The 17270-nt window shown below is 39.7% G+C and overlaps 1 protein-coding gene across 2 annotated transcripts in view; it reads left to right on the forward strand.

Moving 5' to 3' along the window:
• The window catches only part of prkn (parkin RBR E3 ubiquitin protein ligase), a 90831-nt gene that overhangs the window by 43698 nt on the left and 29863 nt on the right, over positions 1–17270 (forward strand). For both annotated transcript variants that reach the window (XM_079473104.1, XM_079473103.1), the window contains 3 exons: positions 3050–3133; positions 3648–3763; positions 6153–6289. In XM_079473104.1, the coding sequence (XP_079329230.1) occupies positions 3050–3133; positions 3648–3763; positions 6153–6289 (337 nt within the window). The remainder of the gene's footprint in view (positions 1–3049; positions 3134–3647; positions 3764–6152; positions 6290–17270) is intronic.

Here is a 17270-nt window from a genome sequence, read left to right on the forward strand (position 1 = left end):
TAGTACATTGTGGTGAGGAGGGCGGACGAGAGCCGTGAGGGAAAGGCACGAGGCCGGTCACGTGAGTGATAACGAGCATCAGCTGTGCGTGCACCGGTCTTGCATCTCTCACGGAGGAGCTCCGGAAGCATAAGAGAGAGCGACAACAGGGAAGTGCGAGAGAGGACCAGGCATGGACATTATGTTGCGTTTTATTATGTTTGTATAAGTTCAAGTTCATAAACTGACTTCTGGTGCTTCTTCCGCTTTATGAGACTGCTGGCGAACAAGCCCCCCAGATGGCAGAAAGTTAGCAAAGCGCGGCCATTTAGAAAGATGATATGATTGGTCAGTTGTACTGTCACTCAAAATTAATCTCTCTCATTGATGTACTATTGTTCTATCAGCGGTAGCCTCATTAAAGGCCCCTGACGTAAGCAAACGTTCGACTTCTGGTCAGGTGCAGGCTGCACAGATAGTGTATGACATAACAGAATTGCGACTGCTCCGGAATCTTAAATTACTCTCGTGAGATTTGGTAATCTCACGTGGATAGAGTCTACATCGATCCAGGAAGTTTTCCCTATTAGATTATATCTCGGCCGATTTTTATTGAAAATAATATTTTAAAGTTTTTAAATATTATTTCTCACAATAGTTTAGGTCATAACAGAGGGCCCTGAGGGTTCGCTACTGCCTAATGCCACACAAAGCCGACACAAATGTTTTTCACAAAAAAACATGTGAATTACATATGAACATTACAAACATGCCAACAGAAAAGTGGCTCTGTTTCTCATTTTATTTACATTGACTTAAAGTACTTTTGATCCCACCACACACAATTTCTATATTTCGAAGAAATCCTCTATATACCTCTCCAAAGACATGCCGTCCTGGCAGAGGGCTGCATGTCTCTAGAAAGGTGATGTCATATTCCAGATCCAAAAAGGGGTCAGTGAAGAGCTCTAGTGTGGTGAAGGGGTCCGGTGATGAAGATGGAGAAGGTGAAGAAGGGGTCATCGTTGGTCTAAGTTGTGTCTTCTGTAACTCTACAGGGCTTAAGAACGATTCCACAGGGAGAACTGAAGTTGACTGGGTTTATTGCAGAATCAACAGAAGTCAGGTGTAACAATCCGGGGAACAATTAATCATCCTTTCTCAGAGCTGATTTTCAGTTTATACCCCAAATTCAAATGTGTAAAATGAACACAAAGATGACGTCAATTGCCCCAAGTTGGACATCACTTTTGGCCTGTATATTGTATATTTGTTCCATATTTTTGTTGGAAAAATAACTAAATACTTAGAAAAATCTTAATTTGACCTTTTTATGTATTTAATAAGTTGAAGTCATTTTGAGGCCCCCTTGGAAGTTTGCTGAGACCCTGGCCTCCTGGTTGAGACACATTGTTATTGTTTAATATGGCTTTTAAGTGGCATATTATAATGTCTTTGATGTAAAAAAATTACACGACACTTGGAGTTTTGGCAAATTATTACTGATAGACAAAAGCTGCGTTTGGTTTCTTTAGATATGAAATAAAAATGACCGTATGGGCTTGAAAGACCAGATTTTCTGCATGATAGTACACAGTAAAGATTTTTTTTATAATTTTATAAATTATTAATCCACATAAACTTCACCGTGTTAAAATTGCTACCAAAGACTGCTGTGTGCGAATCGGTCCTGTTGTCTCTGGATGTGTGCCGTGTTTGTTGTACGTTTCCTGTTGCGTTTTCATTTACTTAAAAAGTCTTTAATGGGCCACGGGAACCGCAGTTGAAACACAGCCATGTTTGTCAAACAATAATGTAATTACAGCTTTGTGAGATCGCTATGTTCATTCTCCTCTGTCGAGCAAAAAGCATCCTGATAGGGCGGGAACGTATGACTGATGTGAACAATGCGGGAGGTGTGTTAGTGAATTATTCATAGACGTTTTTCTCATTAATCATTTAGGTTTGTTTTGAGCCGGCGTGCCGGGGGTCTGTGTGACCTTTCCTTGCAGTCTCTAAGCAGGTGTCTTCGTGTAATCTCTGGGCTCCTCCACCACGGCACGCCGGCCTCATCCATTGGCCCTCCCTTCCTCTCGCCCCCTCCTGCTCCCCCTGTGGGCGAGTAATGATTTTCTTAACCTTTTCTCTTGCTTATTAAGGGCCCTGTCAGAATGTTTAAATGCTTATGCTAATCAGGTGCGGTTGGAGTCGGGAGGAGGGAGGACTTTGTCCCAAAACAATTATGGATGGAGAGAGTGTCTTAATCTGGCAACGGACAAGAAAGTGTGTGCGAAAGGATGGAAGGTGGCAGGTTGAGAATGAGACCTGTACAATGCCAGCTGTTTTCAAACTCATGCTGTTATTTTTTGTAAAACCCAGAGAGACAAATGACAACAAACCTGCCAAAATTCCATTACTCATGAACAAATAAAATGAGTGAGGTTTGCGAGACTTTCACCAAATTAACAACGAAAAAAACATTTTTGTTCTGTTCCTTAAAAGTTCGCATGACATCAAAATGAAAGATTTTGCTGAAGAACTTCAGTCATCATTTACTCACCCTCTTCTCATTTCAAGTTTCTGCAAAACATGAAAGAAAATATTTAGAGAAATGTTGGTAACCAAGCCCATTCACTTGCATTGGTTTTGTTTCTATACAAGAGAAGTGAACTACCATAGTAGTAAAAATGGATTACATTAATGCTTCTCTGGGTGCTTTTAAAAAAAACTGAAAGACATTTTTATGTGAATTTTTGCATGGAAAAGAAATATTTGGCGTGTAACTGACAATACAATTTTTACTTCATGTGAACTGTACCATGAAGATCATGAAATTTTGTTCAGGTAAACACAAGCGTAGGAGTTAGCGTTGCATTTCAAGGTCTTTGTGTCTTTGATGTGTTTCTCTTTGAGTTAAACAGTTCTTCTCTCTTTGACTTCTTTCTCTCTTTATTCTTACTGTATAGCTCAGCCCTCTCCTGCCCTTTACTTGTCTTCCAATTATCATCCTTCTCTTCATCTTCCTGTGACTGACGTGTGTACCATCTCTGATGTTGTGTGGTTTTTGCAGGGACCGTGCTGCTGGGATGATGTGCTTCTTCCTAACCGGATTCATGGAGTATGTCAGTCACAAGACTGTGATGGGAGAGTGGCGGTGAGTGCACAACTATTTTATCTTGCTATTATATTTATTATTATACACCAGCCTGGAGTATGAGAGTGATTGAGCAGTACCAAAGGGTTAAAACTACAGCCACACTTTATGCATCAGCTTGATAAGAATAAACAATTCCTCCGGCAAGTAATATTAGGTTCATTAATCTACCTGTATGCTGTGTACAGTCACAGGTGTGCATTTATTGGCATTTTACAGCTCTGAATGCGGCTCATCCAATAAAAAATTGTAGTTGGCGCTATCTGCTGCAAATATCCACATTTTCAATGAAGACACAATATTTGTTGTGAATCGCATTCGTCTAGTGTATAAATTCACTCTTCTGCTTAGCAGACACAAAAAAGCACTTCCGCTGCTTAGACTAAATTGTTAGGTCAAAGCCAGCTGGGTCCAGTAATGATTCCCTTATGCTGTAAATCGATAAAAACACCATATTCGGTTTGTTTTAGACCGTTGGTGGGGGCTTTTCATTACATTGTCTCATTTGTTGTAGGAGTTCTACCTGAAATGTGCCACCCACCCCACCTGCGATAATGACACGTCGGTAGCACTGGACCTGATCATTGCCAACACACGCGGCGTCCCCTGCATCGCCTGCACTGACATCATGTGAGTATTTAGCGTTTTTCCATGCCTCTGTAGATAAACCCATCATAGGTTCCCTAAGGATAAACTGGAAACAAATTATAAATAGGTTAAACAACTAATAAAAAAAAACCCTGGACAAGGCCATCAGACCAACCAAATGACCACTTAACAAACAGACAGATATGAAAAGTAACTTTTTTAACAAACCAGGGTTGACAGCCCAGTCTGTGCATTTATGATTGGTTCATCACTGCAACATGTCAAACAAGGAAACAAACAATTGATACAAACATCCTGAAAGACAAGTTGCCCATCCAGTCGTACATATGCCTCCTGCGGTGCGGCCCTTCAGAGAAAGAGAGTGAAGTGTATTCCGTAGATAAAGGTCAGCTATTAGCGGGCAGGGCCTATGAAAGTCTCTTACCTGCTGTTAAGGCACAGAGGGTTGGAGCAGGCGGGCGCCTGGAGAAACCAGACAATGGAGCCCAATCACCAACAACCACCATTCAAATCAAGGGCTGATTGAAGTAGCGCCACAATTACCTTCCTGAGTAGAGCTTTGTTTTTCCACCGTCCTCCACTTTTGTCTTTCTTCTCCTCAGAGATCTCCTCCATTTATTTAAACGGGCAGAGAGAAGGACGGGGCCAGACTTTCACAATAGAGACAGAAGAGGGGTCAAAGAGGTGGAACACAATGTTAGCAGGGTGACTTACAACCAAGTGAGTCGGATTCTCGGTATGAAGGAGCAGTTCTTGAGCAATGAGAAGAAAATTGGAGTGAGATTTGAGGAGGCTGTTCTTTCATGCACTGTGCTGAAATAGCAAGAGGGTCTTCGGTGTTCTTTTTTAAGGCTTTCAACGACGTATAACATGATGAAATTGTTACGAACAGTGCACAGTGTGATCCAAACCATCACCTTCCACTCTATTGTCTCGACCGTCTGACCACGGATGTGTCCCTCTTCAGTGAAGGTGGCATTTTCAATGAGGAATGACTAGTGGTCGACCAATAAGGTTTTTCGCAAATCTGGTGCCGATATTTGAAAGCAACAAGGCTGATTGGCCAATATAACCAAAATGTAAAGCAAAGTATGCGCTTTGAAAGTCAGTTGCATTGCTGTTTATGGGCGGGAGTCAGAAAGCTCCCCAACCTCATCAAAATTATATTAATTTGCGTTGCGAAGATGAATGGATTTCCTAGGCTGTTGAACCACTTAAGGATAAGTCATTTGTGGCAGAATTTTCATATTTCGGCTGGGTTCCCATTTAACAGTGTTGTAATGTAACCAAGTAAAGTACAGTACTTAAGTATTTTTTGGAAGTATCTGTACTTTACTTTATATTTCTGCAGACTTTTACTTTTACCCCACTACATATCTTTTACAAAATGTATACTTTTACACCTATACAGTTCCCCTAAGCATGTTCGTTACTACAAAATAAAAGCATAGAAACTGAAATAGACAAGTCAGCGAGCATGACAACGCTGAACCAATCATTGGTTAAAGCTCAATGCACAAGTGCGAAAAGGTGCTCTCCGCAGTTCATTTCAACAGACGTTTTTAATGTGCTGCTTCTTTTTTAACAGCAAATTTTTCAATTTCAATGAATCATCAAATGACTGGGTTGTTACTGTAAGCTAAATGCTATGAAATAAAGAAATAAGGGTCTGACAGATTTGTTATGATTTTGTTCCAAAAGTTGTTCTCTTTGAAGGATAATATTGGGGGAGAGGGAACTAACAAGTTATAAAGTAAATGTTATAATCATGTGGTTTCTGAACTTGTATTTTGATAGGTAAGCAATTTGGCAACATGTTGTTCCAGATAAAACTACTGAGCTTGAGACAGAGATTTTTCAAAGTTAAGCTGCATTTTTATCTTTATGCTAACAGAAGCACATTTTTTACTAACAACGCTGGTTCAACTTTACTTTAAATACTTCATATAAATAGTACTTTTGATACTTAAGTACAATATTTATCTGTTACTTTTGCTCAAGTACTATTCTAAAAGGTTACTTTCACTTCTGCGAAAGTAGTTTTCTGGCAAGATATTTGTACTTTTACTCAAGTATTGCTTTTAGGTACTTTATACATCACAAAAAAATGTCATGACCTTTTCATGACCGATCATGACCGAGATCTTCTCCATTAAAATTCCTTTAGCGCACACATTGGAGGCACGTTTGTGCTATTACCTATTCTGCAAAATGCCTTTTGTAAATTTGGAGCTAAACCAATAAAGACAGCACAAATGTGTCTATTATTGTTTTGTGTGTCACACAACATTTGCCCTTTCAGTGTGAGCAGTCAAATGTGGTCACCTTAAACTAGTCAGAACACGTTGTATTACATATAAATATGATGCAATGCTGCGTAATGACCTTTCACACACCCCGTGTCTTGCAGGAGTCCAGTGCTGGTGTTTCAATGCGCTGAGCGTCATGTGATCTGTCTGGAGTGTTTCCATCTGTACTGTGTGACCAGACTCAATGAGAGACAGTTTGTCCACGAGCCGCTGGTGGGCTACTCCCTGCCCTGCGCAGGTAAACACGTTTTGAGATGTGAATAGATATTAGCGTTCATGTGTTTGTATTAAAGTGTGTTTTTCGCTGTGTGTGCGCACACGCTGGCTGTGTTTGGCAGTGATGGATGGTGGTGTGATTGTGGCTGCAGTGAAGAGAAGATAATATCAAATTGTTCTCCTTCACTCACACGCTCTCCCTCTCTCTCCGGGTCCCCGCCGTGCCCTCGTTGGCCCACCACATCCGTTAATGCCACCCAGTAATGGGGCTCCGGGGAGAGGCATTGACCCCCCATCAGCCGAAACACCCTACCAATCTCTCACGCTTTCTGTATCTCTCTGTAGCCACCTCTGTCTCGCCTTTGCACTTTCTTCATTTGTCTTGCTGCCATTCTGCTCCTTTTGTTATTTTGGCACTTTTTTTGGTCTCTCTACGTTCTGCTTTTACAACCCCCCTGCAGAACCCCCCCTTGAACCGAAAAGGTATCCGTGTGTCATGCTCGCTCGAAGAAATGGTGTGAGACTAAACTGTTGGGTTCTTCATAACCGGAGGCAAACTACTTTATAACCAAAAACATGATTATGTAGTTTAAAATACATACTTCATTGTTTATGACTAACTAAATTAAAAATTGGTTTGTGTTATTGCTAAACAGGCATAGAATACCCATAAAGTTTAGCTAAAAAGTTAACTTTATAGGCACCCTCCCTCACTCTCTATAGTAAATCTATTTATATCGGAAAATTCTATACAAAGTCCTCTCGCTTCCAAATGTCAAGACTCTGAACTTAGAAAAAGAAAATGTAAAGTTCACTCTTGGTAATAATGTGTATATATTTGTTATTCAGTGGCTGTGTTTGTGAGTATGGAGGTGTGTATTTGTGTTGGTGTTGTGACAGCGTGTCTTCTGGGTCCATCTATCACCATGTGTGTGTGGCTACAGGCGGGAAAAGGTCAGACATCAGACTCAAATGGCATTTCCACTTTTAAACAACTTTCAACAGTCCAGTCAAAGCACGCTTGTCCAGATGAAAGAAGCCGGCCACGTCCGCGAAATGTGAAGAAATGATCGACTGCCACAGATAAACAGAGTCGTGCGTTTTTCTCTGGAAATCCAGCAGAAGCCGGCGCAACCTTAACCTTCTTTTGAAATGAGCTTTAACATAACACCATATTACACGTCGATCTCAAAGCCGGAAAATCTCCACTTAACATTTAGTCATGCGCCTTTGCTGGTGTAAACGGGCGACGTCTCGTGCGGACAGGAATGGTGGAATATCGCCCTCCAGAACGAGTTGAATTTAAATGATGCAAATGATGATAAAAATTTCGGCAGTAACGTACCTTGATCTTCAATGAGTTGCTTCATTGCTTAAAAGGGCAAATTACATCTTAAATCATGGAATATTATATTTTTATTGATCATTTGTTATAAATTAGGTTAGATGATTCACAGTGCTCGTGTAAGAGGTGGAATAATGTAATGAAACAACGGTTAAATATGTAAATAATGCAGTGAGCTGCTCACCTGTTTCTTGTGAAAAAGACACCAGCGCGACTCACTTACTTATATTAAATAAACACCAATATGTATGCACATACATTTGAACTTTATAATCTTTTAATAATGTCACTCTGAGGTTTACATGAACAAGTTTGAATGAATTGACTCAGATTTAAATCGAATCGTAACAGTTTGAACTGATTCATTTGTGTAATACCATGTCTATTACAAATCACTGATATATCACTATTGAAGATTAATTCAGGCATGTTAGTAAAATGTTCTTGCTTTTTATAACAAAGCAAGAAAATTTTACTAACATGCCTGAATTAATCTTCAATAAGTAGTCTTTTAAGCATGGGAGAGCGACCCCGCCCTTGATTTTGGTCAATTGTAAACTCTGGTATCTAATTCTTGGCCTTCGTCCCTGCCAAATGAACCTTGAAATATGCTTGTCCCACTCTTGAAATTGTTGGTCAGGTATATCTAGTGGAAGAGATTGAAAGAGATACAGCAATTTCGGCAAAACAACCATTTTGACAGATTCCACTCTTGATCCGAAGTTAAAAAAAGGTAAAAGATCTCATCTCCTTATGTCTTCCCTAATCTTTTTGTTCAAGGGGTGGTAGTTAAGTGAGAACAAATTTGTCCATTGGAATGTTTACCCCCAAATATCTAATTGAAACAGAGTCCCATTTCAAATTAAACTTATTTTTCATATTTACAGAGGGGCTATAATTAAAACAGAGAATTTGTGTTTTTGGAACATTCAGCTTATATCCGGAGAAGGATCCATATTGCTCCAATAATTCCAATAGACGTGCCAAAGATTGCTCAGGGTCAGTTAAATACATCAGTACATCATCAGCGAACAACGAAATAATTTGTTCTCTCCCATACATAGCGATTCCTTTAATATTATTGTCCTGAATGATCCATTGGCTCAGGGGCTCAATAAAGATTGCAAACAGGAGGGGGCTAATTGGGCAGCCCTGTCTTGTTCCTCTTTCTAATGAAAAGGGGCTAGAGACCACCCGTTTATTTTAATTCTTGCCCTTGGCCTATCGTAGAGAGCTCGTAATGTTTTAATAAAGGAACTATGAAAACCAAATTTGTCCAATACTTTATATAAAAAAGACCAATTTACACAGTCAAAAGCTTTTTCTGCGTCCAGCCCCACTAGTACTGCATCTAAATTATATTCTGGTATATGGTTAATTACATGTAAAGTCCTTCTGATACTATCTTGAGTTTGTCTTCCGTCTGGTCAATAAAACCCGTCTGGTCAAGACTAATAATTAATGGTAGCAGTCCCTCTATTCGTTTGGTCAGTATATGGGTAAATATTTTGTAATCCTGGTTCAACACGCTTACTGGTCTAAAATTGGCGCATTCAGTCTTGTTCTTCCCCTCCTTCGGAATTAAAGATTTTACCGCCTCCCTCCAGGAGGGAGGTATACTGTTCTCTTCAAGCACCCAGTTAAAGGTAGACTGCAGCAAAGGGATCAAAGAACCCTCCATGACTCTGTACCATTCGGAAGGGAACCCGTCCGGACCTGGAGCCTTATTTGGCTTAAGATGCGATATGGCTGAGCGAATTTCTCTCTCTGTTATTTCTGCTACAAGATTCCTACTTTGTTCACTATTCAATTTAGGCAGCTTAATTTTCTGAAAAAAATCTTCCATTTTCTCTCCATCTATTTGAGGCTGTGAATATAGTTTTTCATAATAATTTTCAAAACAATCTTGTATTTCGTTTAATTTGTAATGCATAGAATTAGTAATAGGATTTTTGATTTTATGAATTGAATTCTCTGCTTGTTGTTTTTTCAGCCTATAAGCTAATAATTTGCTGGCTTTCGGTATAATAATAATAAATAAATAAGAAACCCATACGTGACCATGAGTAATAAAGAGAATCACAGGATATATCCCACAAACTACAAAGAACAGCTGCAAGAACTGCTGCAACACACAGAACACAATAAGAACAATAAAGACAGAAATAAAAAGACTTCCAACTGTGGGGTCTAAGTATTGACCCTGATGTAGCCCTGATGGTAAAAGGGCTCTGAGGTAACGCCTCCCCCCTCACAGGTGGGAGAGGGCCTTCATGCAGATATTGTCTCTGCCTTGGCAACATATAAAAAAGAAATTACCTTATACTCTTAGTTATGCAGCCCGGTCCATGCGTCTTTAATAAGCAGGACGTGTTAAAGTACTTAATTCCTCTCTCTACCGGGAGTCCCGAGCGAAAAAAAGAAAAAACGTAAATAGCGACTTAACAGACTCACCCGTTATATTTCCAGCAAACTCGCACCCAGCAGTTTTCCGTTCACTAACAATCATCTTGAATCCTGATGTCTAAAGGCCTGTAATTTTTCCTTATAGTCCAAAGCCCTGCTAGCACTGTGCCGGTTCCCTGGTCTCTTGACGGTATGCCACGTGAACCGCTGGATTCACTCCAAAAGCGAGTCCGGGTGTTTGATTACAGACACCGGGAACCCCCTCTTCGCCATATCCTCCGTAGCATCCTCCGCCGAATCGTTTATCACAACTTCCTCCTGGTAGAAAACTCTGAACCAAGAGGGGAACGCCGTCTGAAATCGGATTTCCTTCTCCTTTAATACCGCTTTTGCTTCGGCATAATCCCTTCGCTTTTTCAAGACATCCGGCGCATAATCGTGGTCGAGATTGACTCTTTTCCCAAGATGTTGAAATCCTCGCTTTTGCCAGGCCATTCTCAACAGCTCTTCTTCCATCTGTAGCTTGACATCTTGACAACGATGGACCTCGGCGAGGCTTCCCCAGGTGGCCTCGGCATCAAGGCGCGATGGGCTCTTTCTAATTGAAGTTCAAATGTAGCCAGACGCTCCAAACCCTCCCGCAGCAATCGCTCTACATACATCACCATCGATGGGAAATTTTCCACCGCTCCCTCTTTAACGCCGTGAATTCTGATATTTTCTCGTCTGGAGCGGCCCTCTAAATCCGTCAGCTTAGCGTCTAGATGTATCTGAAGGTGTAGCAGCTCCTGCACGGTATCCTCCGCCACTTGTAACCGTGTTTCAGTCGCGTCAATCCTCCTCTCCGCCTCTTCGATCCTAGTATTGGATTTATTGATTTCTTCCCGAATCGCATTCAGCTGCTGACTGCTGTCTTTTCTGAACTCTCTCAGCTCTTTAAGTATGAGGCCAAAGTCCCCGGTCTCACTTTGACCCGCTCCGAGTTGCGTATGTGTATCATCATCGTCCTCCATTACGCTGCTCTTTCGACGTCGAGTAACTCCGTCTGCTTTGACTTTTTTTTCCCCTCTGGGCATTCTCGAGACCCACTGTGTTATATCACGCTGAAAACTAAGTTTGTTTTTTAAATATTCGGGTTGTAGTGGGTAACTATGTCCGAAATTGTCGGGAGCCCGTTAACCTAAACTACAACCTCCTGGTTCGTCAAACCGGAAGTCGAAGAGACCTTTTCAAAATAATTTAAATTTTTTCTGAATATAAAATGAATGTGTTCATATAAAATGATAGTTTTTGTTTCAATTGGGAACTGCTAGCAATATTTCTATATAAAATATTGTTTCTACTTATTTTCCAAAGAATGAAAACTGGAGAAACAGATCAAAATAACAGAGAAGATGCTCTGTATTTTTTTAGACCTCAAATACAGCAAAGAAAACAAGTTCGTATTCAGTTTTAAGCACCACAACATTAATATCATTTAGGACAGTGTAGCAAAGTTAAATAAAAGGAAGGAAGGATGCGGGAACCGGACACAACTTTGAATCATATAATGTGCTCCCTCGTGGTCGACTGCCGGCCACACAAACATAAAACAGAAAATAAAGTCCAGGCCTGGTCCTCTCTCGCCCTTCCCTGATGTCGTTCCTCTTATGCTTACGGAACTCCTCCGTGAGAGATGCAAGACAAGTGCACGCGCAACTCCCGTCACCGGCCCCACGCTGTTCCCAACGGCTCTCGTCCCGCCCTGTTCGCCACAGACAGAAACTAGACAATGGAATACGATTTTTTTTCGACTTGCAAACACGAAAAAAGAAAATGATGTATCAATCTCTAGTAAACAACCTCCATAGATGGTGGAGCAGCCCCAGCATGCAAAGCGCCATGACGTCGATTGATAAGATTTATACGGTTTCTGGGTCCAAACGTTCATTAAGATACTATAGGGAATTTTTTTTATATATATGCTTATGGGGAGCTATAAAACTATTAGAAAACCATGATCCTAACCTTAATCTTCAAAAACGAAATCCCACATGGCCACTCAGCGATTTATTTTTCATAATTCATTCAAATATTGATGTCGGAGATTCCGTGAGCCTGGTGACTGTAGTGTATAATTTGATATATATTTGAGTTAATACATATTTCCTTTTAAATATGCAATATCAGTAAACAGTGCTCGTAAGCAGCTGTTTAAGCTGTAGACCCGCTTCAAATGAATAGATGCTAGGACCCGAAAAGGCAATTCTTAAGTCTTAACTTAACAAGAAAATATATTTGGTATATATACATTTATTTATGTAATATTTGTTAAATATACATGTACATTTGTGTATCACACATACTGTATATTATATAAACACAAAAGAAAATGTGTAATCAATTAATAATGATTATTTGATTTATTAGCACTAGTACATACAAATGGCCATAAAAGGACAAAAAAGACAAATGTACAAAGTACAAAATATGGTAAGTTAGTATACTCTACCAAAGTCATAACACCAGTCTGTTTAACATGGTTTTAAGATTAATTCAGTTATGCATTTATATCATGATTATATCATTCAATATTTAACCCAGTTCTGGCACACACACACACACACACACACACATGCATGCACCAATTCCCAATTTCAGAGTCTGTGAGAAGATGGTTGTGTGTCCTCACTTATCAGGCAGGGATACGTACCGAGTTGCATGTTAACTGGACTCGACCGGCCCGATGGCTGGTGCAGTGCTAGATAAGGTGGAATTGCTGTAACACCTGTTAGAGGAACCTTGACATTTTATCAGCGCAGAAAAATATCCTTAAATACCACTGACCGCCTACAGCTACCAGCTACTCCTTACAACAGTCAGAGAGTCAAGTGGAAAAAAACAACTGAAACTTCGGATCACTTTAACTTCCGATGTAGAGTAAACTGATGGTCCTTCATATTTGTTACATACTGTATATATATATATATATATATCTTAGATTAATGCTCCACAGGGAGGTGCATTTAGTGCTGAGATTACAGTGGAAATCCTGTTCCTGTCCTTTATTAGTATTCATATAAGGATTTGTGTCTTTGGTGTATAAATAATCCATGGTAGGCCGCTGTCTGGTTTAGATGGATAATCCTGGAACTTTGCGCATCAAACATCAGTATTCCTGTAGGGACAGCGTGATCCGCTGTAAATTTATAGGCCTGTTGGGATTTTTATCAGCGCTTTGTTCTTTCTGAATGTCTGTGTAAAGGGCCACATCGCTGAAGCTGTTCGGGAAGGTTTTCTAGGTAGATTAATTTCCCTTCATACACAAAGAGCAATCTGGGGAAAGTAATATGAACAATAAAAGCCTCTTGGCATTGGAAAAATCCAGAAAGCCAACAAAAGCACAGTCTACACTTTTATAAGGGCAAACGCATATAACAAACTATGAAAATTAACAGTGGTGTTAGTAAATAAATGCAATTGTTCATTTATCTTACTGCTTTGACTTGTGCAACTATACGTTAAGAAATTTAGTCTTATTTACATGTAAGGTAAATAATTTTGACTCATCCTGAGGGTGCTTTTTCGTTTGTTTCAGGGTACTCCGCTCTCTCTAGCACCCCTGTAGTACCAGGCATAAGTGGTGGGAAGGCAAATCGTACTTAAATGAGATTTAAGTGAATATATATATATACTTGTGGTGAGGAAGGCTGGACGAGAGCCGTGAGGCGGGGCCGGTGGCGTGAGTGATAGTTGGAATCACCGGTGCGCGCACAGCTGATTCCAACTATCACTCACACCACCGGCCCCGCCACATGGCTCTCGTCCAGCCTTCCTCACCACAATACTGTATATATAAATGAGAATCAATGAGATTTCATACAAATTTGCCACCTTGTAAAATAGTTAGGAACCACTGTAAGATTGTGTTGGATAGATTTGTTGGACAGGTATTATAAAACTTCTTTCCTACACACCCCTGCGGCAGTCAGTACTCTCTAAACAGAGCTTTCTTGAGATGTTTTTTGATCCAGCTCAGAAATTGCAGTTGTTTTTGGGGCAGGTAAAACTTGCGGTTATACAGCAGTCTAACAAGACTAGACTTTTGACAACCAGATTATGTCTGGTCATTCAGGTCAAGTACCGCCTACTTAGACAAATAGACAGCCTGTTTATTTTATTTTCACCTAATAATTGTCTTGATTTTAACTGTAATCATCGAGGTCAAAATAAAAGCTCATGATGACACAATTTGCATAATGTGCAACAAACTGAAAATGTTTGTTGACTTCGTAAGCCTATTTGGTGTTTCTGTCTATATAAAAATGTAATATATCTTAATTGTTTTCCAGATGCCATACATAATGTACTTGTTACTGTAGTTCTTCAAACTAAACTTTATATACAGTTTTTCACAAAAATGTGATGCCACAAACTCAAACTTCTGTAACTTGACTATAGCAGCTCTTGTAAGGAGGAGTTTAGCACCTGGTGGGCTGATGAAAACCTGTGTGCACTATGACTCATGGACATTTCACAGCAGTTTGTCCGCCAGATTGAAGTTTGTGATTTTGGCGAATATTTTCCATTTCTGTGTGCAATTTGCATGAAATGTTCAATGAATGATCTGTGAGTCATTCGTCTGAGATTGTGTCTATGAGAATATGGCTTTGAATTATGGGCCCACCGAAAAACCTGTGAAATGATATAACGTCAGGATTTCAGGAATAAAACTGAAGCTTATGATAAAACATCAGAACAAAGTCATAGTCTATAGTCTGGTGGTCTATTGCAAATTGTAAAACCTTCATTCTGATTCATGTCTATGGCTGTCTCTATTAAAGGTGTTGTGCAACAGTGTTTCATGCATTCAGACTTCTTTATAACGTTAAACTTGCTGGGTTTTCATGCTTGACGTGGTCAACTTGTCAAAGAACGAGTTGGAAGTATGGCGTAGTATTTGTGTGCTCGATACTCTCCCTCAGCGTTCGTATAGGTTTTAGAAAGTTTTTTTCAAACATGAGCTTTATGTAACAACCACGCCCATCAATGTGCTGCGTCCGCGAAGTTGAGCTGTGTTTGGATTTTATATAAACAGTTGATATAACACTGGATTTGGAGATTGTTTGAAACTGATAGGTAGAGCAGTCCCAGCGCTAAAAGACGCCGGTTATGAACCGCACGCATAAGCGGTATGTCAAACTGAGTCATAAGTCTGTGTTTTATTGGCAATCGGTGTGTGTACGTGCAAAAGGAACACAACACAAACTTATAGTGAATCAACAGTTATGCAGGGATAATGCAATGATGTATTGTTTGCTCGTGCTTTAGTTCGGCTTACTGCACGCCTCCAGGAGGTCATCTGTTTTCTGAAATAGTCGTACAGCTGTATCTGTCTTTTATAAATGTGATCAAACGAAAGACTCTTCGAAGATACGAAGTATGCAGTACTACTCTATTAATATGTAGTAGATTAATATGAGATTGTTACATGCCTTTTAACTGTTTCCCCATTAGATTTATTTTTTTATAAAAGTTACCAGCCAGTGCCAGAATCTTTATCATTTTCAAAAAATATTTTATTCTTTGAATATATATATATACATACAGTATGTAACAAAGTTAATTAAAGAAGGAAGGAGGTGGGAACTGGCGAACGTAAAACAGACTTTTAATATAACAAATAAACAATACAAACACCTCTCTTATGCTTCCGGAGCTTCTCCGTGAGAGATGCGAGACCGGTGCACGCACACCACCCTCGTGCCTTTCCCTCACGGCTCTCGTTCCGCCTTGCTCGCCACAATATGTTTCTACAGTATATTAAATAAAAGATACAGGACATTCTAGTGAGGTAGGTGGGACGAGAGTCGGCTCTACGCGCACCGGTCTCGTATCACGGAGGAGATTGGGAGCATAAGAGGACAAGCGACCGGACTGTCATTGAGAAAGGATTTTATGTTATGGTTTGTGTCTATTTACGTTTGAGTTTATTGATTAAAAGTCATATTATGTTCGCTGGTACCTGGTACTTTGTTACAGACATTTAAGACATTTTGCAACATTGGTGGCTTTGTTTTATTTTTCTGTTGCCTTTGTTTAGGTGCTATTTACACATTTGACATTGAAAATGTGCACATTTTTACCTTCAGTTGACATTACATGTATGCATTTGGCAGATGCTTTTATCCAAAGCAACTTTCAGTTTATATTCAATCAATATGTGTGTTTCTTGTAAATCAAGCCATGACCTTTACGCAGCTATCGCAGTGCTCTACCAGGAACCCCAGCTTTAAAAATGTGCGTCCCTTTCATCTATGATTCCTTTATCTTTTAATGGACGACTGTCAAAGAAGCCTTCAGTTTGAAGATTTCCAGCAGTCTAAACTCTTCTGTAGTGCTGTGCTTGGGCTTTGACGCAGAACTGAAGCTGCGCCCCTTCTGGCAAAGGTTGCATTTTGCCTCTGAATATAAAGGTTTTTGCATTCAGACAGAAGAGTTACTGTACTCTTCTCATGTACGGCGAGGGTCTTTCCATCAGTCATGCCTACACACTGCAGGTCGGCTGGCTTTGAACTCCTGAAACTCAAAGGCAGACCGCTGCGGTGGGGCTGAGCACTTGTTCTTTGTGTTTTATGTATAATGTGATAAAGTGAGCAGGGTTTTAAGGGCACAACCCAGCCGTTGAATAATAGAATAAAAAAATACTTTCAAAAATACCATCCCAATATCCATGCCAGTTAATGATGAATGAAAAGCAACTCTGTGATATGATGTCCAGGCAGGTTGACTAGCTGCCAGTCATTCAGCTCAGACTGGTTTTTACAAAGAAATAGAGGTGACATTGCGAGCAAACAAATATAATATACTCTCATGAGAAACTACTTAACGGAAAAACTGTGTTTTTAAATATTGAAACAGTGTGATGTTATTGTTGGCAAACTATCTTTAATACTTTTAATCGGTTTGCAAAATCTACGGACCCATACTAATATTCAGTGATATATTTTTCTCTTTGCTGTTCCACCACCCGAATAATACTCATTCAAGAAAAAAACGTATATATATATATAAAATTACTATCCAACTGTGAAGATTTGTGGTAAAATCTACACTAGGTAAAATACAGACGATAGGAATATAGAAGAATTAATAATAGTTGAGTCGTTTCAATTTAATACAGTTAATATACAATAAAATAGTAATATAAATGAATGTTAATATTAATTAACTTGTTATATTTTAACCAAACACAGACAATGAAATCATCTAT

This window comes from Barbatula barbatula (genome assembly GCF_947034865.1).
Source record: "Barbatula barbatula genome assembly, chromosome: 14".
Classification (NCBI taxonomy): Eukaryota; Metazoa; Chordata; class Actinopteri; order Cypriniformes; family Nemacheilidae; genus Barbatula; species Barbatula barbatula.